The 27,250-nt window shown below is 45.0% G+C and overlaps 1 protein-coding gene across 1 annotated transcript in view; it reads right to left on the bottom strand.

Annotated features, from left to right (window-relative positions):
• The window catches only part of DOCK3 (dedicator of cytokinesis 3), a 335,434-nt gene that overhangs the window by 92,014 nt on the left and 216,170 nt on the right, over positions 1-27,250 (bottom strand). Inside the window, exons 20-27 of the mRNA XM_034775725.1 lie at positions 26,797-26,924; positions 23,918-24,064; positions 15,517-15,615; positions 11,971-12,065; positions 9,724-9,799; positions 8,968-9,068; positions 8,625-8,683; positions 4,507-4,655 (exon numbers count right to left, since the gene is read on the bottom strand). Coding sequence (XP_034631616.1) covers positions 4,507-4,655; positions 8,625-8,683; positions 8,968-9,068; positions 9,724-9,799; positions 11,971-12,065; positions 15,517-15,615; positions 23,918-24,064; positions 26,797-26,924 — 854 coding nt within the window. The remainder of the gene's footprint in view (positions 1-4,506; positions 4,656-8,624; positions 8,684-8,967; positions 9,069-9,723; positions 9,800-11,970; positions 12,066-15,516; positions 15,616-23,917; positions 24,065-26,796; positions 26,925-27,250) is intronic.

Below are 27,250 nucleotides of genomic sequence, written 5' to 3'. Positions count from 1 at the left end.
ATCTGACACCAACTCGATGGAGTGGGGAGGGTTGTCGAACAGAACACCTTCCAGGACTGTTCTGCGGTTGGTCCACCACTGCAGCGAGGTAAAAATCGTCTGGGGAAGAGTAATGATCTTTTCCAGGAGGTCTCGGGACTAGGAATAGACCATCGCCAGCCCCTGTTGCAGGGGCCGCATCCAGAGCCAGTCATGGCGGACCACATAAGTGCACGCTTCCATGTGGCCCAGCAGGTGCAGACAGATCCTGGCTGTAGTCAGAGGGAATGCAGAGATTTCCGCGATGTGGTTCATCAACGCGTGGAACCTTTCCAGTGGCAGGAACACCCTGGTGCAGGTCGAGTCGAGGAATGCTCTGATGAACTCTCTCCTCTGCACTGGCACTAACATCGACTTTTTGTGTTTTACTAGTAGACCCAGAGAGGGCACATAGTGAAGCACCGCGACATCCCTTTGGACTTTAGACCTGGAGCTGCCCTTGACGAGCCAGTCATCGAGGTACGGGTAGATCTGGATACCTCGGCGCCTGAGGTAAGCTGTTACCACCAACATGCACTTGGTGAACACCCTCGGTGCTGTTGCCAGGCCAAATGAGAGGACCACAAACTGGTAGTGGTGGGGCCCCACCGTAAACCGGAGGAAGCATCTGTGTCCTTGAAAGATCACTATATGGAAGTATGCGTCCTTCGAGTTGAGGGTGGCATACCAGTCTCCCGGATCCAGGGAGGGGATAATAGAAGCTAGAGAGGCCATGCGGAACTTTAGCTTCTTTAAGTACCTGTTGAAGTCTCGCAGGTCCAAGATGGGCCATAGACCACCCTCAGCCTTTGGGATTAAAAAGTACCAGGAATAGAACCCCTTGTTCCCGTGCTCAAGAGGAACTTCTTCCACCACATCCAGCTGTAGCAACCTCTTTACCTTCTGCGCGAGGAGATTCTCATGAGAGGGGTCTCTGAAGAGGGATGGGGAAGGCGGGTGGGAAGGGGAGGGTAGAAAGGAACTGGAGGGTATAACCCTGTTCCACAGTGCTGAGGACCCTTATGTCCGAGATTATAGCCGTCCAGGCAGGGAGGAAGAGGGAAAGGCGGTAGGAGAACACTGGGAAAGATGGATCTGGGGAATAGTCTGGTAGGTCGCCCAAGGGTGCACCCTCAAAATGACCGTTTGGCCCCCTGCTTATTATGGGTCGAGCCCGACTGGGCAAAGGGTGGACGCCGGTGGCTCGGGCAGTGCTTGTAGCCCTTGGCTCATTTATGGGGCTGGTCCTGCCAAGGCCGGCTCCCCTGGCCATGTGGCTGCTGCGGTTTGAACTGCTTACATGCCGGGGCTGGGATGTAGAGACCCAGGGTTTTCAGGGTGGTGTGGGAGTCCTTGAAGCCATGCAATTTGCTGTCTGTTTGCTCTGCAAATAGGGCCCGGCTGTCGAAGGGCAGGTACTGCATAGACTGCTGGGCCTCGGTGGGCAACCCGAACGGGACTGGGAGTTATTACAGGCCGGTTGCCGGGAGGATTGTCCTAAGTAGGGCAACCTTCCTTTTGGAGGTGGGCCATGACGGCCCGGCGATCGTCAGTCTCTCATGTCTGATCGGTCCTGGGATCGGGGCTGGTCCCGGAGTTCTTGACGCAAGGCGTGTGCCTCAGAGGGTCTGCACTAATCTACTGGCGAGGTACACTGGCCCTACACCCTCTCATTTCCTTCTTGCCGGCAACTCCGACAGAGGGGTAGGAGGTCAGATAATGGAATGGACATGAACAACACATCTCAAACAACAACAGTTACAAAAGGTAGGTAACTGTTTTTCTTCTTTGAGTGCTTGCTCATGTCAATTCCATTCTAGGGGCATGTCTACACTTACCTCTGGAGCGATTGATCCAGTGGGGGTTGACTTATCGCGTCTAGTGAAGATGCGATAAATCGACTGCCGAGCGCTGTCCCGTCGACTCTGGTACTCCACCGGAGCGAGAAATGTAGGCAGAGTCGACGGGGGAGCGTCAGCAGTCGACCTACCGCAGTGAAGACACTGCGGTAAGTAGATCTAAGGACATCAACTTCAGCTACGTTATTCAGGTAGCTGAAGTTGCATAACTTAGATCGATCCCACCCCCTCAGTGTAGACCAGGCCTAGGTGACTCATAGGCAGTATCCTTGGAGTTCACAGTTGTGTGGCTTGCAACACTGGTCTACCAAAACCAGCATCGGCATGAACCTGCTGGGTAAGTGCGTAATGAGATGTAAATGTGTGGATGGACGACCAAGCAGTGGCCCTGCAGATATCTTGAATCGGCACTTGGGCCAGGAAGGCTGCTGCCGAGGCTTGTGCCCTAGTCGAGTGGGCGGTTACAATCGCCGGTGGAAGCACTTTCACCAGATCATAGCAGAAATGGATGCAGGTGGTGATCCATGACGGAATTCTCTGGGCAGACACTGGAAGACTTTTCGCCGCCACCGCGACGAACAACTGCGTCGACTTACGGAATAGCTTGGTCCTTTCAATGTAAAAAGCTATTGCACTCCTGACATCCAGAGTGTGTAATTTGTGCTCCTCTTCTGACTTATGAGATTTTGGAAAGAAGATAGGTAAGTATATGTCCAGGCTTGTATGAAACTGTGAAGTTACCTTGGGCAGGAAAGCTGGGTGCGGTCACAGCTGGACCTTGTCTTTGTAAAACACCGTATAGGGAGGCTCTGAGGTAAGCGCCCTAATCTCGAGCAGAGGTTATTGTCACCAGGAATGAAACCTTCCAGGAGAGCAGAAGCAGGGAGCAGGAAGCCAAAGGCTCAAAGCAGGGAGAGGGGGGAATGGTTTATTGTTCACCCAACTGATCATTCTTTTTAATTGTGATACATAATAATAATACGCCAAGTTAGGGAAAGCTCTAAGCAGTGCTTTTTCTTGCTTTAGCTATCACTAACAAAGATTCTGGAATCATAACTCACTTGACAATTTTGTTGATGGATCATGAGACAGAATAAAATACATTTGCTCTTCCACCATTTCAGCATATTGGCTTTGCAGTACTCAGAGCAGAAAACGTTTATTTGTGCCACTAGCCTAAGATCCAGAAGAGTCACAGAGAATAGGTATGTGTATTAACAAGGTTCACATTTTCAGTTTAGTTTCTGACCATAACGATACACTTTAATATGACATGGGTCAGTTGCCATAAAGAAGAGCAAGGAGGAGAACGTAGCCTTTTGCAGGTAATTCCCTTTAGAGTGTAAAGTGGTATTTCTTTACATTCAATGCAATGTGCCTTTATTGATTTTTTCCCCCTCTTCTTTAAAGTGGATGCCCGTTACTACAAAATGTAGATTTTTGTTAGTAAATAGTAATCACAACAATAAACAAAACCCTAAAAACATTATTATTATCATGAGTAAGCATGTATTAGTAAATATTGAGATTAATGGGTTTACTCATGGGCTTGAAGTCAAGCATGTGCTTAAGTGTTTGCAAGATATGTCCCACAGATAAGACAATGCCTGCCTCAGAGGGTTCATACTTTAAAAGACACAAAACCAGACATCAGGCTACACTTTCATTGTAGCTAGCATCTGTGGAGATGCACTTTTGATAGGCCAATGGTAGGAAAATTGTTAAAAAGTCTCAATGCACATAAAGCCATACAGGGTATTTCATCCAAAGATTTCAAAGCACTGTATGCATTTTTATTAATCACATGATACTCACTGTACCGATGGGAAAACTGAGGCACAGAGAGGTTAAAGCTAACATGTTGAAACTAACTTTCCCAATTTGAGACATTTAGAGCCTGATTTGCTCACAATTCCAAAGGAAGTCAATGAGCAGCAGGTGCTCAGCAATTCTGAAAACAAGGCCTCAGGCATCAAGCTAGGTATCCAGAAACTGAGACACAGAAAATTAGTGGACACTTTTTTGAAAATTTAGCCTGAAGGCCAGATTAAAGGTATTTCGACAACTAAAGAGGCAAATGTGCTCCTAGTGGGTTTTCAGGAGACCCTATAGTACCTGATTACCACTGATTTGAGTTAGGCATCTAGATGCTTTTGAAAATTCCACTAGGCACTCATTCATCTTTAGGCATCTAAATACCTTTACAAATCTGGTGCTACGTGACTAACCCAAGCTCATACAGAAAGTTGGCAGCAGGGCCAGGAATAGGAGTAAACCACTACAAGCACTAGAATACCTACCTCATCATATATGGTTTAGCAAGCTTCCAGTGTTTTTACCATTAGGAAGGAGAATCCACTTTCCCTTGCTCCCTGTGCAGTGAGTACAACACTGTGTTCTGTATTAATAGGAGAAATGGCTACTTGGAAAATGCCTTATAGAAATGTTCATATAATGGTGGGACTTTGGTAGCAGTGTTGTAAAGGATGTCACTTTTTACTTAAGATCTATCTATCTACATCAACAGCTCCCTCAAATTCAGAAACAAACTAGTAGTACTTCTAGTACAGTGTTACAGAAGAGAAGAACAACATAGAGGATAGAGCAAGAGCCTGGAAAACCATTTCACCTGTTTGAAGTTGCCATTTTTCCTCTGCTCCCAGTCCATCATGTCATGAAAGATGGGGATCATGATGTTGCGGACCTCTGTCTGTGGGACCAGCGTGACACCAAGAAAGGGGCCAATCATTCCCGGAATAAAGTGAATTTTATGTTCACCTGGGCAACACAAAGCAATTTATATTTAATGAAAGCCTTCCTTTTTTTATCATTCCTTGCTCAGAACAGGGCCAGCTCTAACTCTTTTGCCGCCCCAGGCAAAAAAGAAAAGTGCCGCCCTGCCGTAACACCCTCCCCCCCAAGCGCTGCGCCGTCGACACTCCCCCCCTCCCCCCGAGCGCTGTGCCGGGCCGTCGAAACTCCCACCCCCAGCGCCGGGCCGGGCCGCACAAATCCCAGGAGCGCCGGGCCACTCAAACTCCCGCCCCAGCGCTGCGCCGGGCCACCGTACCCCCCCCCCCCCCCAGCCGCGCGCCCCCCCACCCCCCCCGGCCCCCCGCCTCCCAAACCCCCCGCCCCCCCCCCCCAGCGCCGCACCGGGCCAGGCCACGCAAACCCCCACTCTGCGCCGGGCTGCCCAAATCCCCGAGCGCCGCACCGGGCCGCCCAAACCCCTGCTCCCCCAGCACCGCGCTGCCGAAACACCCCCATGCTGCCCGACTGAAACAAAAACAAACAAACAAAAAAAAACCTTCGAGCGCCCCCCGTCACCCCAACATTGGCTGCCCCTTCTGAGCTGCCGCCCCAAGCACATGCTTGGTCGGCTAGTGCCTAGAGCCAGCCCTGGCTGAGAAAAAGGTGAGACTCTTTGGTAAAGACACATGTAACCTGTCCCTGAATTAAGCTTGAAGAAGCAAACAGGTTCTTTCTCCAAAAATTATCGAATTAATGGTACTTTAAGTTTTCCATTTTCCATGGCAAAGTCTGCCTGGTTATCTTTACATTAATTAATCTTTACATTTAGCAGAAACCGCAGATCCTACAGGGAAACTCATTCAATAGCTGCTCCACCTTTATGCGCCAGCATGCATTAATTCTGCCAGAGAAGATTGAGAGATTCCACTGCTGTTTTGGAGGCTCGGGCTCCTAAGAAGAAAGGGCTTTTTCAAAGGAACTGTGGCAATAGTATTTAATGGATCAGCTACATGTCCTTTAGACTTTTTAGAGTTCCTTAACCTCAGTGGTGTGAAATTTGCAATCAAATGGATAAGAACCTTGACTTCGAACCAAACAGTGTCACCTCTAAGTAGCAGGAATATACAGCATTGTTAGCAATTGCTTTTATAGTGTGCTTCCACTGTGAAACTTTAGTAAATAAAACAAAATTATCTGGAAAAAAAACCAAAACACACTGATAGGGTAATATTGTTTTGAGATATCATTTCTCCCCAAAATTATCTTTCAGGTTAAATTGGGAATCCAACATACACCTACATATTGGAGGTTTTCCTCTAGTAAATTAATCAGCCTCTTAGGTGGTCCCACAATTGCAAAAAGGCAGGGGTAGGAAGAGAGAAATAAATAAATCAGGAAAAGCAGAAAAGAATGATTTTGATTTAAAGAGATAGATAGTAACTTTTAATCCCTAGGGGAGCATATGTCATTAACGCTGCAATATTAAAACTCATATCTTTTCTGTCATTGTGTATGTGAAGCATAAAGTTTGGTATGTTCCTCAAAATCATGATCCAGATGATTACAATTTAGAAGTACTGGATTTTGTCTTTTAAGCTGCATGTGACATTTGTTTAAGCCTGTTAACAATTTCATAAATATTGCTATCTGCTTTTCAGACAAATAATGAGAAGCAAAGTGTGTTTCTAACATAACTAATACAGTGGAGTCAATGTGATACATTCCATGCCAATGTGATGTGGCACAAGCCATAAGATGCTAGACTGCACCCCAGCTCACTTCAACCAGAAGATGTTATTTAGATCAGAAATAAGCACAATTCATAATTTTGTAGATTATAAAGCCAGCAGGGGCGGCGAGTTGTATGGGTCCATAGTGCCTGGGCTCCAGCAAATTCAGGGCCCGGGGGGCCCGGCTCCACCAATGTTTGGGACCCCAACATCCCCTCCCACACCATCTTCTGCACCCCAACCCACTGTCCAAGCCCAAAGCCTGCATCCAGAGCCCACACCCATCCCGTACCCAAATTCTCTCCTAGAGCCTGCACTCCAAACCCCCTCCTGCACCCCAACACCCAGCCCAGAGCCTGCACCTAGCACCCAAACTCCATCTCAGAGCCTTAGACAGGTGTGTGTGTGTGTGGGGGGGGGGAAAGGTGGGACTTGGACCCGTTCTGGGCACCACCAAAAATTATACAAACCTCCTACCCCTGAAGGCCAGAAGGGATCATTGTTATCATCTAATCGAACCTCATGTATAACACAGGCCATAGGATTTCCCTGAATTAATTCCTGTTTGAACTAGACAATATCATTCAGAAAAACATCCAATCTTGATTTTAAAATTGGCAGTGACGGAGAATCCACCACAACCCTTGGTAAGTTGTTCCAATGGATAATACCCTCACTGTTAAAAATGTATGGCTTATTTCTAGGGTGAATTTGTCTAGCTGCAATTTCCAGCCATTAGATCTTGTTATATCTTTGTCTGCCAGATTGAAGAGCCCTCTATTACCTGTTCCATACATAGATTCTTATAGACTGAGATCAAGTCACCCCTTAATATTGTCTTTGTTAAGCTAACAGATTGAGCTCCTTGAGTTCTTCACTATATGGCATGTTTTCAATCCTCTCATCATTTTTGTGTCTCTTCTCTGAATCCTTTCCAATATCAATGTCTTTCATGAATTTTGGAAACCAGAAATGGGCACTATATTCCAGTAGCGGTTGCACTTGTGCCAAATATAGAGGTAAAATAACCCCTCTACTCCTATTCAACATTCCCTGTTCTTTTATAATCAAGAAACACATTAGCGCTTTTGGCCATAGCTTTACTCTGGGAGATCTTGTTCAGCTGATTATCCACCATGACCCCCAAGTCCTTTTTGGAGTCACTGCTTGCCAGGACAGAATCTCCCCATCCTAAAAGTAAGGCCTACATTCTTTGTTCCTAGATGTAGGATTTTATATGTAGCCACATTGAAAGCTTATTTGTTGCTTGCGTCCAGTTTACCAAGTGATCCAGATCATTCTGTAGCAGTGACTTATTCTCTTCATTATTTACTACTCACCCAATCTTTGTGTCATCTACAAACTTTACCAGGAATGATTGTATGTACTCTTCCCAGACCGATAAATATGTTAAATAGCATAGGGACAATAAATGATCCCTGAGGGGCTCCACTAAGAACACACTTGCTTGATTATGATTCCCCATTTACAATCACATTTTGTGAGTGATCAGTTAGCTAGTTTTAGTACATTCAATATATGCTGTGTTGATTTAGTAACATTCCAGTGTCTTAATCAAATATCATGTGGTACAAATTCAAATGACTTACAGAAATGTAAGTCTATTACAACTGGTGTAAAAAATATTGCATAATTGTGGGCAAACTTTTGTTTTTTTAAACCAGTATCAGAGAATTTGTTATCATGCTTATTAGACACATTAATACAGCACTCATAAATATGCACTTTACTGCATGTCACGTCTGTACATGATCGCTAACTGTGCACTTTTAGAATTCTGCATCACCCTGACTTGTTCTGTTGTACCATTTCCAAATGGATGAAATTGGACACAGCTGGAAAGGTTTAGTTTCAGCTGTGCCAACATAGACCAGATTAAAGTCAAGAGTGTAGAAGCGTATTTCAAATACTAGACTAGATTGCAGCACAATAGCAGGGATTTCCAAATGCTAATGCAGTACATCATCTGGGAATACCAAAGAAAAGCTGTTGAAACCATTCCCTACAAGATTTTGAGAGTAAAGTATTCAAATTCATAGAAATGAGTTATTTCAAATGAGAAAAATATCACCATGGAGCTATGCAGAAACTCATTTTTTTTAGTTGAAAATTCCTGAAGAAACTATCAGACCCAGCATGAGTGCTGTGGTTTTACACCACTAAAGCTGAATATTAGTAATGCAATTCATAGACAACTTTAGTTTTGGTGATTAGGAGGAGAACAGGAGACAGAGAGACATACCCAGGTTCTGCCACATGCTGAATAACTCATATGCCATCATCACTCGCATGTCACCATATCTGAAAGAGACGGCATAGACACAACCCCTTAATGGGACAAAATGCAGCAAGTTGGTGATCTAATGCAATTAAATTAATATGTAAACCAAGGTTATACTTTTTAAGAACATCAAGGGATTCATCTAATTATTGAATAATTGTCCTATGATCTCTACTTATGATTTTTCTGGGGCAAATCCTCCCACTGCCTGTAATGTATGGGAGTTTGTGATAAAAACATATGTCCTACTTTTGAGGTGATGGAAAAAATCAGAGTTTCGGAGGCAAGGAGATCATATTCTTACTTGTCCAGAATCTTCTTTCTCTTAGCTGGAGTGACAGTTTCTAGCTGCAGGCTTGGCTGGTTTATAAACAGAACTGCCAAGCTGAAATAGGAGTTCCACACCTAGAAAACAGGAAGGAAATTAAACACATGTTAGTCCAAAGGCAGAACAAGTTCTGAACACAAACATACATGCCATGCATACATTTTACAGAAGGCATCAGGTTGTTCCACCTTAAGTCAGAGGAAAATATATAATTATGTCTAAATAAACCAGATGTAATAATAAAATAAGTTAAATCAGTCCCAGGAATTATACAAATACTGGAGGGAATGACAATTAAAAGAACCCAGCAGCAAGGCAGTGCTGGGGCTTCAGACATAGGCCTTTCACCTCTTGACACCTGAATTCAACTCTGCCTTAAGCCAAAAGTGAAATAAGTTTGGTAGTTTCAAATATTCCTAGTGAACACTTTTTCATACCCCTAAACCACACCATAGAGTGTGCTTTGAATTACATTAGACACTATACATTCTTGACTTTAGCCAATGCAAGCGGTCTCACTTTTCAAACCCTTAGAATTCATAATGCTTTTGCTCTTCTGGGATTTCCCAGTTCAGTCAAAGCCTCAGCAGAGTTTGATGACTGTATCAGCTAGTTTATTTTCTGAGCCAACAAACATAGTGAACATAATCCATTAACATAGAGTAGCCGCTGTTCCTGCATTGCTGCTGGTTTTAAAGGATGTCATGAAATTTTCCAGATTTCAAACCTTACCTTAAAATCAAAGTCTGTTTCTGTGAAGTTCTTGTGCAGGGCAGAGGACAGGTACTGGACTGTCGTAACTATGATACTATAATTAAAAAAAAAGATCCTTTTCAATCTGCAGTACAAATCACATTCAAAGAGTCTTTGAGTAGCTCTGAGCACTGGTGGTTTCTGTTATATTTCAAAATGCATTTTGGCACTCTTTCTTTATGCAGTAATTTCTAGATAGCACCATAAAGGTCACTGTGTTTTTTTTTTTAAACAAAACTTCATATTAAATAATGCAAGGCAGAATTCACAAATATGTTTTCCTAAAATATTGTAGATTTTGGAAACGGAAGAGTATCTTTGTAATTCTTGAGTTTATTTTCAAAAGTCCATTACTGCAGTTAATAAATAAAGGAACAAAAATAACTTACTTATTTTTTTCAGAGTAGCAGCAGGAGTACTTGTGGCACCTTAGTTAGTCTCCTGTTCTTTTTACTTATTTTTGTTTCTGTGCATTTCTTTAATAAAAAAGGCAGAATTTTTCAGGGAGGCACAATCCTCTACAGTTTTTGGACTTTGCTGTAAATTGATCTCCTCTGTACATTTTTGTTAATATTTTGTAAACTCTGGGTTCACTGGGAAACTTACTTTTTTTGTAGGTGCATAAAAGCCTTTAATTAAATGGGAATAAATCATGTAACAACATGCAAGAATTAACAAAGTCTAATTTGCTTTGGTATAAAAAAGTAATAGGCTAAAGCTCAGCATCTCATTCATGTGATACTTTCAGTGACATTGATAAATGCACTTTATTTCAACTTGAAGAGATTTCCAGCTAAGTGGTGCCAGCAGGATCAGGCTATCTAGGTAACCAGGTCATTTTACTTTATATGGATTTCTCTTTTTCTACAGTACAGCATGTAACCTGGGGGTCTACAACATCTAAAGCCACTTCTTTCACTTCTCATTAGCACTGTGAACTCATAGAGCATACAACACCACAGCTGACCAATCAGCCTTCAGGAAGAGGTCCATGACATCATCTTGCAATATGGACCCCGGCAGTAGTTCAGTTAGTCAACTGTGATGCTACAGTTAGGTTAGCTAATAAAATGGGACACTAGTACATAATCCCAGCCTCTGGGTATAATCCTGGCTCTCAGCCTGCTGCTGCTACCTCCTAAAAACAACAGAAAAAGCTTGACAAGGCAAAAATAAAAAACAAAACTAAATACATTCAAGCCCAAATGTCAACTGCATAATCAAAAAAATAATGATTTCAATCTGATACTTTGTCATCTGGTTTAAGGACTGTGGTCTGCCCCTCCTTTTCTAAAAAAAATTGAGTCCACCACTGATCTAAGCTGAGTTGCTCTGGTCTTTCACCCAAAGAGCAGTTTTAGAACCAATAGGGATGCTGGTACTGCCAGGAGCAGTAGCCCAAGGCAGTGCACCAGGCACAAACTCCTTGGTGAGTTTTGTTGCTGTTTATTAAATTGAGACACAATGAAGACAGAGAGGTAACAATGTAGGTAAAAGGAAAATTAAGACCACAAGCACTATATATTCAAGTGCTATATATTCCTTAGAAGCTCCTTCCATTTCAGTAACTTGGTTGTCACTCCTTGCACCTCAGACTATTGACGAAGTGCATCTAGCCCATGGCAAGAGGAAACCATGCCTCCCTCAGTCAGGGAAGGATTTGAGGGATACTTGTGGATACAGTCATAGATAACCGGAATTGGTATCTAGTTCTACTCGACACTTAAAGAGTGTTGCCTGTCTTCAAAGCAATGGACCTAAGCAAAGCAATTACCTAAATTTTACAGATGGGAAAACAGACAAAGGGGCAGATGTACAAAGGAGTAAATATACTCCATATGTGACCAACTTTGGGCAGATCATTTTAGCTCACTATCACTTGTGTGCATAAATGATAGAATTTACATACAGGAAGCCTATTTGCACTTGGTTTTTGTGGGAAAAAAAACAAGTTTATAGTATTAACTATATAGTATGAGTGCCCACTGGTAGCATGTAAAACTTGTACATGCAAGTGATCATTCATTGACAAAAGCCCTAATTTGGCCCTGATAGCTTAAGTAACTTTGCAGAACCAGGATTAGTACTCAGGAGGAGTTCCTGCCTGGAGTCCCATCCCTCAGTCCACTAAAACACACTGTTTCTCTGGGATTGAGAAGCCCTAATTTAGAGCATCCACAGAGTTTTCATACAAACTTTCAGTGCTTTAAACATGTCCTCACTCACTTGCTGGTGAGCAACCTCATCACCATCCAGTCCCGAGGAAAGACACTCATCTTCATCAGGTTTCGAAACACACAGAAAATCTTCAGCAGGAACTCCTAATACACAGAAAGAAGAGAATAATAAGCAGTGGCAGCTGTAGGCAAATGTACTTTCCTAGCCACAGCCAAGACAATTAAGCTAATTATGTTTTCCTTGCTTGATCCCTGTGTGTCACTACGCTACATAGCTCAAAACATGGAAGCAGCATATATGGGAATGAGGCAGATACAGTTGTTTTCAGCAGGTACATTCTCCTATATTTTAAAGCTTACAATGCAGAACTTCATTTTACTTTATTCCATATGACATTTCAATAGTGTCATGCAGAATTCTGGTCTGAGTTCCCAGTGTGCCTTTTGGAGGAATTGTTATTTATTTAATTTATATTTAAAAGGGTATGTTTTCATGGTTCTATGCACCCCTGTCATAAAATTAAAAAAAAATCTTTTATAGGTTATGTAATATGGTAATATAAGATCCCATTTATGATGAAGAAAGGACTTGCTAAAGGCATACCACCCAGATGTCTGTTTCCAGAAGGACCACTTCAGAGAGAGAGAGAGAGAGAGAGAGAGAGACAGACTGTGTCTGTGATGTAGTCCTGAGCAAAGGATTGAGGAAAAACTCCTGAGATCAAATCCTGGCTCTGCCAATGACTTACCTTTTGACTCTGAATAAATCACTTAGCGAGTCACTATCTGCCTCATTTTTCACTTTTATATAACGGTGATAGTAATCATCTCTTAACCCATACAAGGGGTATACATTATTGTTGTTATACCAAGATAGTTCCATCTCTATCTCCATAGCCAATTTAATCACAGGTCTTTTTACTGAGACTATCAAGAAGATTGCCAGCTGTGATAGTGATATTTGTGATGTCAGGTGAGAACAACTTCAAAACTTTTCTTAAGTGAACTCCTCAATAGAGATGGTTAAAACTTTGAATTTCTGGTTTGTGGGAAATTCAAAATTCCTTTTTTCTGATTCAGATAGAAAACAAATATTTCTGAAATTTCCTAATTACCCGAAATTCTTCCCCCCCTCACTCCCCAAAATACAGTTTTGGAAGACATTAATTTTGAAATTTCATTTTGGATTTCTCAGTTTTGTTTTGGAAGCTTGTTTTTTGTTCCGGAATTTCAAAACTTTGTTTCAAATTTGATTTGATTTGATTTTTTAATTTTTATTACATTTAATATTATTTCATTACATGTAGATGTAGTAAATATCATTAAAGGCAGCTGCTTCTTAGTACTGACTGAAACATCTTAGTAGCTGCCCTTAATGATTTTAAAAATAAAATATATATTAAAATAGAATATTTAAACTATTATATAATATTATGAGTCAGTAGCTACAGTGCATAATGTGCAATGCTACTGACATAAAATAATGTAAAAATAATGTAACAATAAAAACAGGTACAAATAAAATAGAATTCAAAATGAAATTTTGGAATTTCCAAAGCAAAAATTCAAATCCCAAAGCAAAATTTGGAAATCTGAAATGATATTTGTTTGTTTTGAAATTTGATCAAAACTGACAACTTTTTCAGAAATATTTCAATTATGATGAAACCAACATTTTCTGTTAAAAAATTCCACAAAAATTTTCAACAAGCTCTACTCTTATGTATATTCCATATCTCCTTAAGACTCAGTATAAGAGTGCCAACTCTTATCATGTGGACTATTGAAGAAGTCATCAAAAGTCAACTTTAGATCACTACCAATTTGTGCTCCATTCAACCTAGCCACCTAGAGGTAAGAGGCTCTGTTATCCCAAAGTCTATATCTCTGAGCCTCCCAGCCTTTCTCAGGATACATTTTCATTGTTATATACAATAATTGGAAGTTGACAACCTCTTCCAAAAGAGCTTCAGATCCTGTTCCACCTTGTTTGTTCAGTGCTTTAACAGGTTTCTACCATGGTGTCAGTTTGGTATTACTATTCACTCTATTACTGAGCTGTCACACTAGCCACAAAAACATTTTGTATGTAATCCCATCATCATACTGTGAAAGGAAAGTGACAGCATGACTGTTACTTCCATCAGATTTATGTATTGCTTCTTGAAGTTATTCTGCACTTCACAGCCATTTACTGTGGTCTGAGACATGCTGCCTTCATAAAGATGTGAAGGTAACAGGTAGGCTTCTCTCGCTTTGAGATGGACACCTCAAAGCAGATGATGGTTGGGAAGCCACCAGTGAGGGTACATAAAATGTGTACTAAGCAACTCTCTCTTGGCCACTAGTAGCTATGATTTAGGTCACCACTCACAAAAGGGAATTTGGGGTGCTTGTCGAAGCACACCAGGTGGATTAGGCTGGCCAATACTCCAACAAACCAAGAATAAATTTGCTGTTGACTTTTCTCTGCTTGGTATGCAAAAGTCAGCCTTGGAATATAATTATCTTTTGACATAAGAACAAACTTCAAACCTTTTCTTAAATGAGTTCCTATGTATATTCCATGCCCTTCAATAGGTTACAGAATAAACTACTTTGGATTTTCTAGTCTGTACAGACTACTAGTCTGTAGTTCAGGCTATGTTCCACAAAGTACCATAATGATATCTATCCCAGGTATTTATCTGCTCCCTATTACCATATGATTTGAACACCTTGCTATCTTTAATGTATTTATCCTCACACCACTGCCACGAGGTAAGGAAGTGCTAACTAACTGCAGCTGAGAGGTGTTATTCCCAGTGTGGGTAGACAGATTCATGCTAGCACACTAAAAATAGCAGTGTGGAAATTGCGGCACTGGCTTGGGCTAGTCACTTGAGCGCAGACCCAAAGGGTTGGGCAGGCTTCCACTTGGGCAGCTACCCTAAGCCACTGCTAGTGCCACACTATCCATACTCCACTAATTCAAGTTGAGCTAGCGTGAGTCTGTCTACCCACACTGGGAATCACACCTCCGAGCTGCAGTGTAGACATACTAGAGAGATTCTGGGAATGTCTACAATGCAGAGAAAAACCTGCAGCAGTCTCAGAGCCTGGGTCAACAGATTTGGGCTTGCAGAACTTGAGCTTCCAGGCTAAAAATAGCAGTTTAGATGTTCCTGCTCGGACTGGAGCCCAGGGTCTGAGACCCTCCCCCTCAGCTCCAGCCCAAGTGTGAATGTCTACACTGCTATTTTTAGCCCTGCAATCCGAGTCCCATGAGCCCAAGTCAATGGAACCAGGCTCTGAGATTCAGCACCATGGGTTTTTCTTTGCAGTGTAGACATACCTTCGGTGGTTTGTTCAAGGTCACATAGGAAGCCTGGGCTGGAGGTAGGGACTCCCACCTCCTAGGCTAGTGCCCTAACCACTGGACCATCCTTTTCTCTAATAATAATAAACTAAGTATATGAAACAAATAGTGACTATATCTATAGTGAATGTGGATGTTCAGCAGAATAAGTGAAAACACTTTCTGCATTGTCATCTATCTGATTTCTGAGGTTAATATTTAATAGCTGCTTCTAAAAACCATGAAGTTATGTCCTACCTTTAGCTCATCCTTGCTCTGGAAGTTGTCCAATAAATGTTGAAAATGAGTGTCTGACATCTGACGAAGCAGAGACAAGAGACAGGACACATACTCTCCCTGTCAAGTAAAGGAAGAATTATTTAGTCCAGACAATCAAATAATTTTTTAGATGTAAAATTCAACCTGAGATAGAAGATAAAAGGTGGGGTCTGAAATGGCACCAATGCATATGAAAAAAAAAAAAACGGTTACCTACCTTTCGTAACTGTTGTTCTTCGAGATGTGTTGTTCACATCCATTCCACATTAGGTGTGCGTGCGCTGCGTGCATGGACGTCGGAAACTTTTTCCCTTAGCAGCTCCTGTCGGGTCGGCAGGGGAGCCCCCTAGAGTGGCACCTCTATGCTGGTGCATATATACCCCGGCCGACCCGACCCCCCTTCAGTTCCTTCTTGCTGGAGACTTTGACAGAAGGGAAGGAGGGTGGGAAGTGTAATGGATGTGAACAACACATCTCGAAGAACAACAGTTACGAAAGGTAGGTAACCGTTTTTCTTCTTCGAGTGCTTGTTCACGTCCATTCCACATTAGGTGACTCACAAGCTTACCATAGGAGGAGGGTAGGAGTCATGGAGCAATTGATTGAAGAACAGCCCTGCTAACGGCCGCGTCATCTCTGGCCTGCTGGTTGACTGTGTAGTGGGCTGTGAATTTGTGCACTGATGACAGGTGGCTGCTTTACAGATCTCCTGGATCGGGACGTGTGCCAAAAAAGCTGTTGAGGACGCTTGTGCCCTCGTCGAGTGAGCCGTGATTGCCGGGGCTGGAACCGTGGCGACCTCGTAGCACGCGCGTATGCAGTCCAGAATCCACGATGATATACGTTGCGCCGAGACCGGTAGCCATTTAATTCTATCAGCTATGGCGACAAACAACTGCGTTGACTTGCGGAAAGGTTTCGTTCGCTCTAAATAGAACACCAGGGCCTTCGGACATCCAGAGTGTGCAGCCTACGATGACTCGGGTCCGTGTGTGGTTTGGGAAAGAACACTGGCAAACAAATGTCCCGTGAGACTATTTTAGGGAGGAATTTAGGGTGTGGCCTGAGTTGCACTTTGTCCTTATAAAAAACTATATAAGGAGGCTCTGAGGTTAGGGCCCTCAACTCGGACACCCTTCTCGCTGATGTAATGGCCACCAGGAACGCCACGTTCCAGGAGGGGTGAAGGAGAGAGCAAGAGGCCAGGGGCTCGAATGGGAGCCCCATAAGCTTGGAAAGGACCAGATTAAGGTTCCAGGGAGAGACCGGCGGGCGTGAGTTGGGGAACACTCTCTCCAGTCCCTTGAGGAACCGCACCACCATGGGGTTAGAAAATACAGAGCATCCGGATTCCCCTGGGTGGAACACCGATATGGCAGCTAGATGCACTCTGATTGAAGAAGGAGCGAGACTCTGATGCTTGAGGTACAGGAGGTAGTCTAGGACAACTGGAATAGTGGCCTGGAGTGGCTGTATCTGCTTAGACTCACACCAGCAGGAAAATCTTTTCCACTTGGCTAGGTAGGCTGCCCTAGTGGACGGTTTCCTACTGCCAAAGAGAATCTGTCGTACCGGAAGAGAGCACTGGCTCTCCATAGTGTTTAGCCAGAGAGCTTCCATGCCACTAGATGCAGAGACTGCAGATCCAGGTGGAGCAGGCGCCCGCAGTCCTGCGTGATGAGATCCCGGTGCAGGGGCAGGGCAATCGGGGCGGCCACTGACAGCTCTAGCAGGATTGTAAACCAGTGCTGACAAGGCCAAGCCGGGGCGATCAAAATTATCATCGCCCTGTCCCTGTGAACTTTGAGGAGGACTCTGTGGATGAGCGGGAGCAGAGGAAAGGCGTACTTCAGAGTCCCGCTCCAAGGGATCGCAAATGTGTCTGCGACCAAGCCCGGACTGTGGTTCTGGAAAGAGCAAAACTGCGGACATTGGCTGTTTTTCCATGTGGCAAAGAGATCCATTTGGGGAAACCCCCACTTCTGGGAGACTGATTGCAAGATGTCCGATCTCATCGACCACTCGTGCATGCAGTACGACCTGCTGAGGCTGTCCGCTAGCTTGTTTCGTTCTCCCGGGAGGTATGATGCTATGAGATGGATGGAGCAGGCTACACAAAAGTCCCACAGGAGAAGGGCCTCTCGGCAGATGGGAGAGGAGCAGGCTTCACCCTGCTTGTTTATATAAAACACGGCGGTGGTGTTGTCTGTCAGAACTGTCATTCTGTGACCTTCCAGCATAGCGTGAAAGGTTTGGCAGGCTAGACGAACCGCCCTGAGCTCCTTCACATTGATGTGGAGAGACACCTCGGCCTTGGACCACAAACCCTGTGTTCTTAGGTCCCCTAAGTGAGCTCCCCAGCTGAGGTCTGACGTGTCTGTCACCAGCATCAGAGCAGGCTGCGGTGCGGCGAAGGGGATACCCTCGCATACTACTGGCCAACTGAGCCACCTTCACAGGGAGTCCAACACCTGGGCCGGAACCGTCACAACAAGGTCTAGGGGATCTCTGCCTGGGCGATACAACCGGGCAAGCCACACTTGTAAAGTCCTGAGCCGTAGTCGAGCGTATTTGACTATGTGAGTGCACGCCGCCATGTGCCCCAGGAGCTGCAGGCAGCATCTGGCCGTAGTAGTGGGGAACCTTAGCATCGAGTCTATGACAGGCTGGATGGCCAGGAATCTGGATTCTGGGAGGCTCGCTTGCGCCTGCACTGAGTCCAGCAGTGCCCCGATGAACTCCAGCCTTTGCATTGATATCAGGGAAGACTTGGGCATATTGACGAGAAGACCCAGCCTGCAGAACGCATCCAGAGCCACCGTCACATGGGAGCAGATCTCCTCTTCGGACCAACCCACGAGGAGCCAATCAGCGAGGTATAGGTATACCCGTATTCTCCTCTTTTGCAGAAAGGCTGCCACTACTGACATGCATTTCGTGAACATGTGGGGGGCTGCCCCCAGGCCGAACGGGAGGACCGCAAACTGGTAATGGTACTGGTTTATGGCGAACCGCAGAAACTGCCGGTGAGCGGGTTAAATAGTGATGTGAAAGTATGCATCTTTCATGTCGAAGGCAACGTACCAATCCCCCGGATCCAGAGACAGGATAATAGTGCTTAGGGAGACCATGCGGAAGCGGACCTTGACTAAGAACTTGTTGAGCCCGCAAAGATCTAAAATGGGCTGAAGGCCCCCCTTTGCCTTTGGGATGAGAAAATAACGGGAGTAAAACCCCTTCCCCCTTAATTACTGAGGGACTTCCTCCACTGCTCTGTCTCTAAGAGCGACGGTACCTCCTGCATAAGGAGTTGCTCGTGAGAAGGGTCCCTGAAGAGGGATGGGGGAGGGGGGTGGGTAGGAGGGAAGGAGGAGAACTGTAGTGTGTAACCCACTTGTACCGTGTGCAAGACCCAACAGTCCGACATTATACGGGACCACGCCTGGTAGAAGTGGGATAAGTGGTCCAGGAAACATGGGGAAGGATCCAGGAGCTGGGTTGGTACTCTGTCCTCGAGCGCACCTTCAAAACCCCTGCTTGTTGCCAGGCTGGGGCTTGCCCTGGCCCTGATTAGGCATGTTATTCCGCCTGCGTCTGTTGTCTCTGCCCCTCCTGTGATAAGGCTCCTGCCTAGGGCGAGGCTGGTACTGCCGTTGCTGCAACGGTTGGGGCTTGAATGGCTTCCTCTGAGTCGCTGGGGTGTGCATTCTTAATGACTTGAGGGTTGCCCGGGAGTCTTTAAGGCTATGCAGCCTGGCATCCACCTGGTCGGAAAAGAGGCCTGACCCTTTGAAGGGGAGGTCCTCAGTGGTGTTCTGGACCTCTGGCAGAAAGCCTGAAGCAACGCTGAGTGCCTCATCACCACACCTGAGGCAATTGTTCTGGCTGCTGCGTCTCCCGAGTCCGGAGAGGCCTGTAAAGAGGTCTTGGCAACTGCCTTTCCCTCTTCCACGAAGGCCGTGAACTCAGGTTGAGAACCCTGGGGCAAGGAGTCTTTAAATTTGGAAACTGCTGCCCAGGAATTAAAATTGTGCCTGTTTAGGATCGCCTGCTGGTTCGCAATCCTTAATTGGAGGCCCCCAGAGGAGCTGATCTTCCTTCCGAAGAGGTCCAAACATTTAGCCTCCTTGGCCTTGGGAGCCGGGGCTTGCTGGCCATGACGCTCCCGTTCATTCACAGCTGAGACGACCAGCGAACAGGGGGCCGGATGACAAAATAGGAAGTCGTATTCCTTGGAGGGGGCGAAGTACTTCCTCTCCACCCCCCCTTGCCGTCGGTGCGCTAGAGGCTGGGGTTTGCCAGACTGTCTTGTAGTTAGACTGAATTGTCTTTATAAGCGGGAGTGCAATTCTGGAGGGGCCTTTAGGGCTTAGGATGGCCACCAGAGGATCCTCCTGCTCCACCGCTTCCTCCGCCTGTAGGTCCAAGTTCTGGGCGACCCTGCGGAGCAGCTCCTGATCTGCCCTGTGGTCAATTGGGGGAGGCCCCGACACCGCCGTGCCCACCACAGCTTCGTCTGGGGACGATGAGGAGGTGAGGGCCTGCTGTGCTTCCTCCACCTGCTCTTCTTGCTCCTCATCATAGGCGGGGGCATGTCCGAGCCCTGCCTGGTTGATTGTCCCCGGGACGGCCCCGGGCTCGGTGCCGCTTCCGCTCGCTGGTGTTCCGGAGAAGCGTCTGGCGGCGTGGATACTGTAGCCTCCTTGGGTGCAGAGGGGTGTCTGCGTGGGGACCAGGACCAATGCACCGAATAGCCGGACCTTGAAGCTCTGGAGGAGGTCCCTTGCTGCTGATGATAGGCCCATGGTGTCCAAAAGGGCCATTGTCCTGGCAGGCCCCATTGGGGATGCCACATGGTCTAGGGCTCCCTGCTAGCCGGTGCCCTGCAGGCATAGCTGGATCGGCCTGAATCAACGTTGGATTCCGAGGATGCCGACCTCAAAGGCCAAGGCGGTGCCATGGCACAGTGCCATTGGGAGGCTGGAGAGTGGCTCCTCACCAACTGGGACCGGGATCGGTACCGATGTTCTCAGGACCGGGATCGCTGCCTTCTGCCCGGGGCCGGGGACTGCTGCCTTATGTCCCCTCAGTGACGGCTTAGTGACGGTGCGCTGGCAGAGCCGGTGCCGTGTGCTGGCTCAGTTCCAGTGCCATCGAGTCCCGCTGAGCCAAAGGTAACTGGGAGTCCACAGAGGCTGAGCTCGACCGGGAGCAGTGCCGGGGCGGTAACCTCGAGCGGTGCACCATTGCTGGCTTGCCTCTGGATGGCACCCTTGGTGATGGTGCTGGAGGCTTCTCCTTGCCAGGGAGGGGGCTTGCCACCAACAGCTCGATGAGGTCTTTTGCTACCTCAAAGGTGTCTGGGGTGGAGGGCTGTTCTAGGATGTCTTCCAGCCCTTCTTCTGCGGTCAACCCACTTAGCCCGGGGCTCAATGGGCCCTGTGGCGCCGAAGCCACCGGTGCCAGTGTATGTCCTGGGGCCGCACTGCCCCTCTGAGTGCTCGGTCCCTTGGAAGGCGCCACCTTTTATGTGGGGAGCGCCCTCTATCGCCTTTAGGCCGCCCCTTCAACCATACTGGAGAGGTCGAGCGGTGCTGGGGCTTGTCCTGTTGCCTTGGTGCCACATGCTTACGGTGCCCCACCGGTGCCAGATCACGGACTGATGCCAGGGCACTCCACACCGAGGACGCCGGCACTGAAGCCGGATGGTCCGAGGCCGTAGGTTGCAGCGCGGCCTCCATGAGTAACTGCTTGAGGCGAAAGTCTCTTTCTTTCTTTGTTCTTGGCTTAAAAGCCTTACAGATCTTGCAGCGCTCAATCTGGTGCGATTCCCCCAAATAGCGGAGACACGAGTCGTGGGGATCACTGATTGGCATAGGCTTGCGGCACATGGCACAAGCTTTAAACCCTTGGGCCAGGGCTGGTGCTGGAAACAACTTCCAGACACCTAAAACAAAGGAAGCTTAACTATGTACTATAAAGAAGTGCTAACTACTGGTAACTATTAACTACAGATATCTGCTAACCACTGATAACTGCTACAACTGTGCTAAGGGATCACTCACAAGCGAGCGAAAGAGTTGTTCCAACGGCAGCACGGACAGTAAGAAGGAACTGAAGGGGAGTCGGGTCGGCAGGGGTATATATGCAGCAGCATAGAGGCGCCACTCTAGGGGGCTCCCCTGCCGACCCGACGGCAGCCGCTAAGGAAAAAAGTTTCCAACGTCCGTGCACGCGGCGCGCGCACACCTAATGTGGAATGGACGTGAACAAGCACGCGAAGAAGAAGTTCATTTGCAGAGATTAAAAATACTGTATGACAAATTATCTCTATTTCCTGTTAATACATAGCAAAAACTCTCAGAAGCTCAGCTGTGTGTGCTCTTTTTTCCATAGGACTTATTACAAATGTCAGAGTTTAAATGGTCAATACTGACAGTCAAGGGCTCTCTCTCCCAGTATGTAGGAGAAGCTGCTCTGAAATCAAGGTCTTACATAGTAAATAATGCTTTGCAGTTATATAGCTCCTTTCACCACAGCCACTCAAAAGTGCTTTACAAAGGTGAGTAAAAATCCCCATTTTTAACACATTTGAAGAGTACAGCATAAAAGGGTTAGGCATTGTGTCAAAGGTAAGGTTGCAAGTCAGTGGCAGTCAGGAATGGTATCTGTCTCCACATTACTAGTTTCCTGCTATGACTATGTCTCCTTGTAGCAATTGTGTCTCTAAGCCATTGAAGCAATTTATTTTTAAACAATTGCAAAGATTTTTTAAGAAGTACCTAATCTTGTGTCTCACATTACAGATACTGTGCTAAATATGAATGTTCATAAAGAATGTTTCTGAAGAGATTTTATATCTGGGAGTGTCCTGGGCAAGTTCCTTTTTCAGATGGACTCAGGTATCTGCCCACATGCTCTGGAATGTTTATAAACTTTTCTGAGCTACTCCAATTAACATTAATACCTTGTCTTTATTAAGAAAAAGGTGTGTTCTGACCATGTGTTAGCTAACAGATGTAAGCGAAAGTATGTAAAATCATAGTGAGGAAAAGGCTTGTAACATGTTAGCAAGTGAAGGTAAACCCTAGACTCACCCCTACAAACTGCCTTGTCTTCATTAGGAATTTACCTTATGTTTGTTACTGCATTTTAGCTAACAAGAGGTTAGGAAACATCTTTGTTCCTAGTGTGGAGGCACTGACTGTACATTTACCTGCTCAACACACTCAAATTCCCAGCCAATTTATAAGAAAATTAACACTGGGTGGAAAGTGTTTTGGAGAAGAGATTGACAACACAAGTGGTGCTGATATCAGCTCAGTATTTGAATCAAGTAAAAATAGGGTTAGGATAGAATATGTAATGCAATGAGTACAGGAAGGGAGAAGGCTGGATGGGAATTTTATTCTTTCCCCCCTCTTTTAGCGAAGGACAAGGAAGAATTCTCATTCCCTCTTTATCCCATGCTCAGGGCTGGCGCTTCCATTTAGGCGACCTAGGTGGTCGCCTAGGGCACCAGGATTTGGGGGGGCGGCAATTCGACGGTGGAGGGTCCTTCCGTGCTCCGGGTCTTCGGCGGCAATTCTGCGGCAGGTCCTTCACTCGCTCCAGGACCCGCCACCAAAGTGCCCCGAAGACCGGGAGCACAGAAGGAACCCCCCGCTGCAGAATTGCCGACAACGACCGGGAGCGCGGAAGGACCCCTGCCTAGGGCGCTAAAAACCCTGGCGCTGCTCCTGCCCATGCTGTTGAGTAATTTGGGCCAGCTGTAAGCGTATTAGCACCCTTTGCAAAGATCAGGTTTGGTGCTATCGTCATCTCTCTTTGCTCCTTTCCTCCCACCCAGCTCAGCAACACACTCGATTCCCTATCTGTTATTTCCTTCTCCTGAAGGATGCACCTGTTTCATTTGTGGGAAGTGATAAGTGTGGATCAGTTGAGCAGAATCTCTCCAGGAACTGAAGTGAATGGCACTGGCCTGCTGGTGAGCAATCATGATATTCCCAATGCTATTTTGGTGCCCATTTAGAGGTGGAGCCCTAAATCATCATCTAATTGGCATCTGCCAGAGACTACCAAATGATAATTTGCAATCATAACTTCAAATGTAATCCAAGACAGTAACTATAGCAAGCAGGAAAGCTTTCTGGGCCCCATCAGTTGCTGATGTAAACGTGAAGCAGCCTGACTAGTACATTGTGACAGATTTTTTTCATAGTGGAAGGAATGGATTCATGATTGGGAAGGAAAGGAGAGAAAGCTGTGATCGTTCATGCAGGAGAGATGGTAATGAAGTGTAGGTGGTTGTGAGGGAGTGGGATAAAGGGAGCTGAACGTTAGAGAAGCAGGAAATAGAACCTGATTGTTAGTTACTAACAGTGATTTCGGCTGTGCACTGCGGGCAACGCTGCCCTCTTACCGCCTCCTGAGACTGCGATTTACTCATGATAGTAAGCAGAGTCTGTAAAAGTACATCCAGGAGGCTCTCCACCATCATCTCAACCTCCTCCACTACATCTGCCTCCTACAGTGAGCAGTAAAAAAACAGACAATTAGTAGCTGAGGACAGAAATGGCAAGCCAAATGTGCAGCTCCAACCACGCCAGGAACAACCTTCATGATGGGACTCTGATAACTTTAGAGAAGCTTGGGAAGAATTGTTACCAAAAGAGGTTCCTGGAGATGGAGGTTCGGAGGGAGAAAATAAACATCGCCCTACATAGAGGACACTGTCATATGGCTGCAATGTTACAGTATATGACTTCTCACCTCTTCCCTCCCTGTTGGAAGGATATTGGAACACATCAAAAGATATAAATTAGGGCTGTCGATTAATCGCAGTTAATTCACATGATTAACTAAAAAAAATCGTGATTAAAAAAATTAATCACGATTAATTGCACTGTTAAACAATAGAATACCAATTCAAATGTATTCAATATTTTTGGATGTGTTTCTACATTTTCAAGTATATTGATTTCTATTACAGCACAGAATACAAAGTATACAGTGCTCACTTTATATTATTAATTTTGATTACAAATATTTGCACTGTAAAAATGATAAACAAAAGAAAGTATTTTTCAAGTCACCTCATACAAGTACTGTAGCGTAATCTCTTTATCATGAAAGTGTAACTTACAATGTAGATTATTTTTGTTACATAACTGCACTCAAAAACAAAACAATGTAAAATTTTAGAGCCTACAAGTCCACTCAGTCCTACTTTTTGTTCAGCCTATCGCTAAGACAAACTAGTTTGTTTACATTTATGGGAGATACTGCTGCCTGCTTCTTATTTAAAATGTCACCTGAAAGGGAGAACAGGCATTCACATGGCATTTTTATAGCCAGTGTTGCAAGGTATTTACATCCCAGATATGCTAAACATTTGTATGCCCCTTCATGCTCTGGCCACCATTCCAGAGGACATGCTTCCATGCTGATGATGCTCGTTAAAAAAATAATGCATTAATTAAATTTGTGACTGAACTCCTTGGGGGAGAACTGTATGTCTCCTGTTCTGTTTTACTCGCATTCTGCCATATATTTCATGTTATAGCAGTCTCGGATGATGATCCAGCACATTTGTTTTAAGAACACTTCCACAGCAGATTTGACAAAACGCAAAGAGGGTTCCAATGTGAGATTTCTAAAAATAGTTACAGCACTCGACCCAAAGTTTAAGAATCTGAAGTGCCATCCAAAATCTGAGAGGGACGAGTTGTGGAGCATGCTTTCAGAAGTCTTAAAAGAGCAACACTCAGATGTGGAAATTACAGAACCCGAACCACCAAAAAAGAAAATCAACTTTCTGCTGGTGGCATCTGACTCAGATGATGAAAATGAACATGTGTCAGTCCGTTCTGCTTTGGATCGTTATCGAGCAGAACCCTTCATCAGCATGGACGCATGTCCTCTGGAATGGTTGTTGAAGCATGAAGGGACATATGAACCTTTAGCACCTCTGGCATGTAAATGTCTTGCGACGCCAGCTACAACAGTGCCATGTGAATGCCTGTTCTCACTTTCTGGTGACACTGTAAACTAGAAGTGGGAAGCATTGTCTCTTGTAAATTGTAACCAAACTTGTTTGTCTGAGCGATTGGCTGAAGTAGGACTGAGTGGACTTGTAGGCTCTAAAGTTATACATTGTTTTACTTTTGAATGCAGTTTTTTTGTAAATAATTCTACATTTGTAAGTTCAATTTTCATCAGTAAAGAGATTGCACTACAGTACTTGTATTAGATGAACTGAAATATATTATTTTGTTTGTTTTTTACAGTGCAAATATTTGTAATAAAAAATAAATATAAAGTGAACACTGTACACCTTGTATTCTGTGTTGTAATTGAAATAAATATATTTGAAAATGTAGAAAACATCCAAAAATATTTAAATGTTATTCTATTATTGTTTAATAGCGCGATTAATCGTGATTAATTTTTTAATCACGCGATTAATTGCAATTAATTTTTTAATCGTGCAATTAATTTTTTTAATCACTTGCCAGCCCTAATATAAATCCATAATCAGAGACCTGTGTACTCCGTGGCACAATGGGACCAACTTTTTTTCCCCTATGTTCTGTGGGAACATTATTTTATTGTTTCTTTCATCCCATTCAAACTTACAGAACTACAGTGCACAGTTCAAAATACTCATTGATGTGACTTATTTTAAACACCATAGACTTCCTCCTTTGGAGTAACCTGGGATATTTCACTGCCCTGTAGGAAACTGTGAACATTTTAAAAAACAACTGAGGTGGCATTCGAGATAAGAGTATCCTAAAGATCAAAGCCACCTGTTTAAATCAGCAGCAATTTCTGAAAATAAGCATGATTTCATTGATTAGCTAATTTTACAGCGTTCTCTTAATATTCATGATAAAGTGCTAATTACTGTCTCCTACAGAACTGCAAGTGACAGGACTGGGTAGGGCTTTTGAGCACCACAGATAAGTGAGTTCCAGGCTAGGGTGAAGAAAATTAAACAGTGTCAGTCTTGCTGGGTTTGTCTGAGGTGTGTGTGTGTGTGTGTGTGTTTTCACAACAAGAACATGCTGTAACCAGAATGCTATGAGTCATACACACAATGGCGGTCGTTCAGTTAAGGAATTCTCTTGCTGCTAATAAAGTTAGAGTTCTGTTATAAAAAGATTCACTGAAAAAGATATATATCCAATAGAAACTATCTCAGATTGTGCTTCAGTAATTTAGTGTTGGAATGGAGAAGACAGATGGGCAGATTACCAAGGAGCTGGCCTTGATAATGGAGAAGATACTACTGAGGATCCCAGAGCAGATGAGTAACTCCTTCTGCTGTCTCAGATGAAGGTGAATGTGATGAAGAACCACAGGGAGCAAGATTCGCCGAGATTCTAAAAGAGGGAAACAAGACTCAGAATTATTCTAGGACAGACCTGAATTTCAGCAACCTTGATATTATCCAAAAACTTTGTACAGTAACTCCTCACTTAAAGCCGTCCCAGTTAACGTTGTTTCGTTGCTGATCAATTAGGGAACATGCTTGTTTAAAGTTGTGCAATGCTCCCGTCTAACGTCATTTGGCAGCCGCCTGCTTTGTCCACTGCTTGCAGGAAGAGCAGCCCGGTGGAGATAGGTGGTGGGTGGTTGGAACCAGGGTGGACCGACAACCCCCCCAGTCAGCTCTTCCTATCAGCTCCCCACTCCCCTAAGTTCCCTG

This window comes from Trachemys scripta, chromosome 7 (assembly GCF_013100865.1).
Source record: "Trachemys scripta elegans isolate TJP31775 chromosome 7, CAS_Tse_1.0, whole genome shotgun sequence".
Classification (NCBI taxonomy): Eukaryota; Metazoa; Chordata; order Testudines; family Emydidae; genus Trachemys; species Trachemys scripta.
Note: the sequence above shows the minus strand (reverse complement) of the source record. Positions and strands in the feature narration are given on the sequence as shown.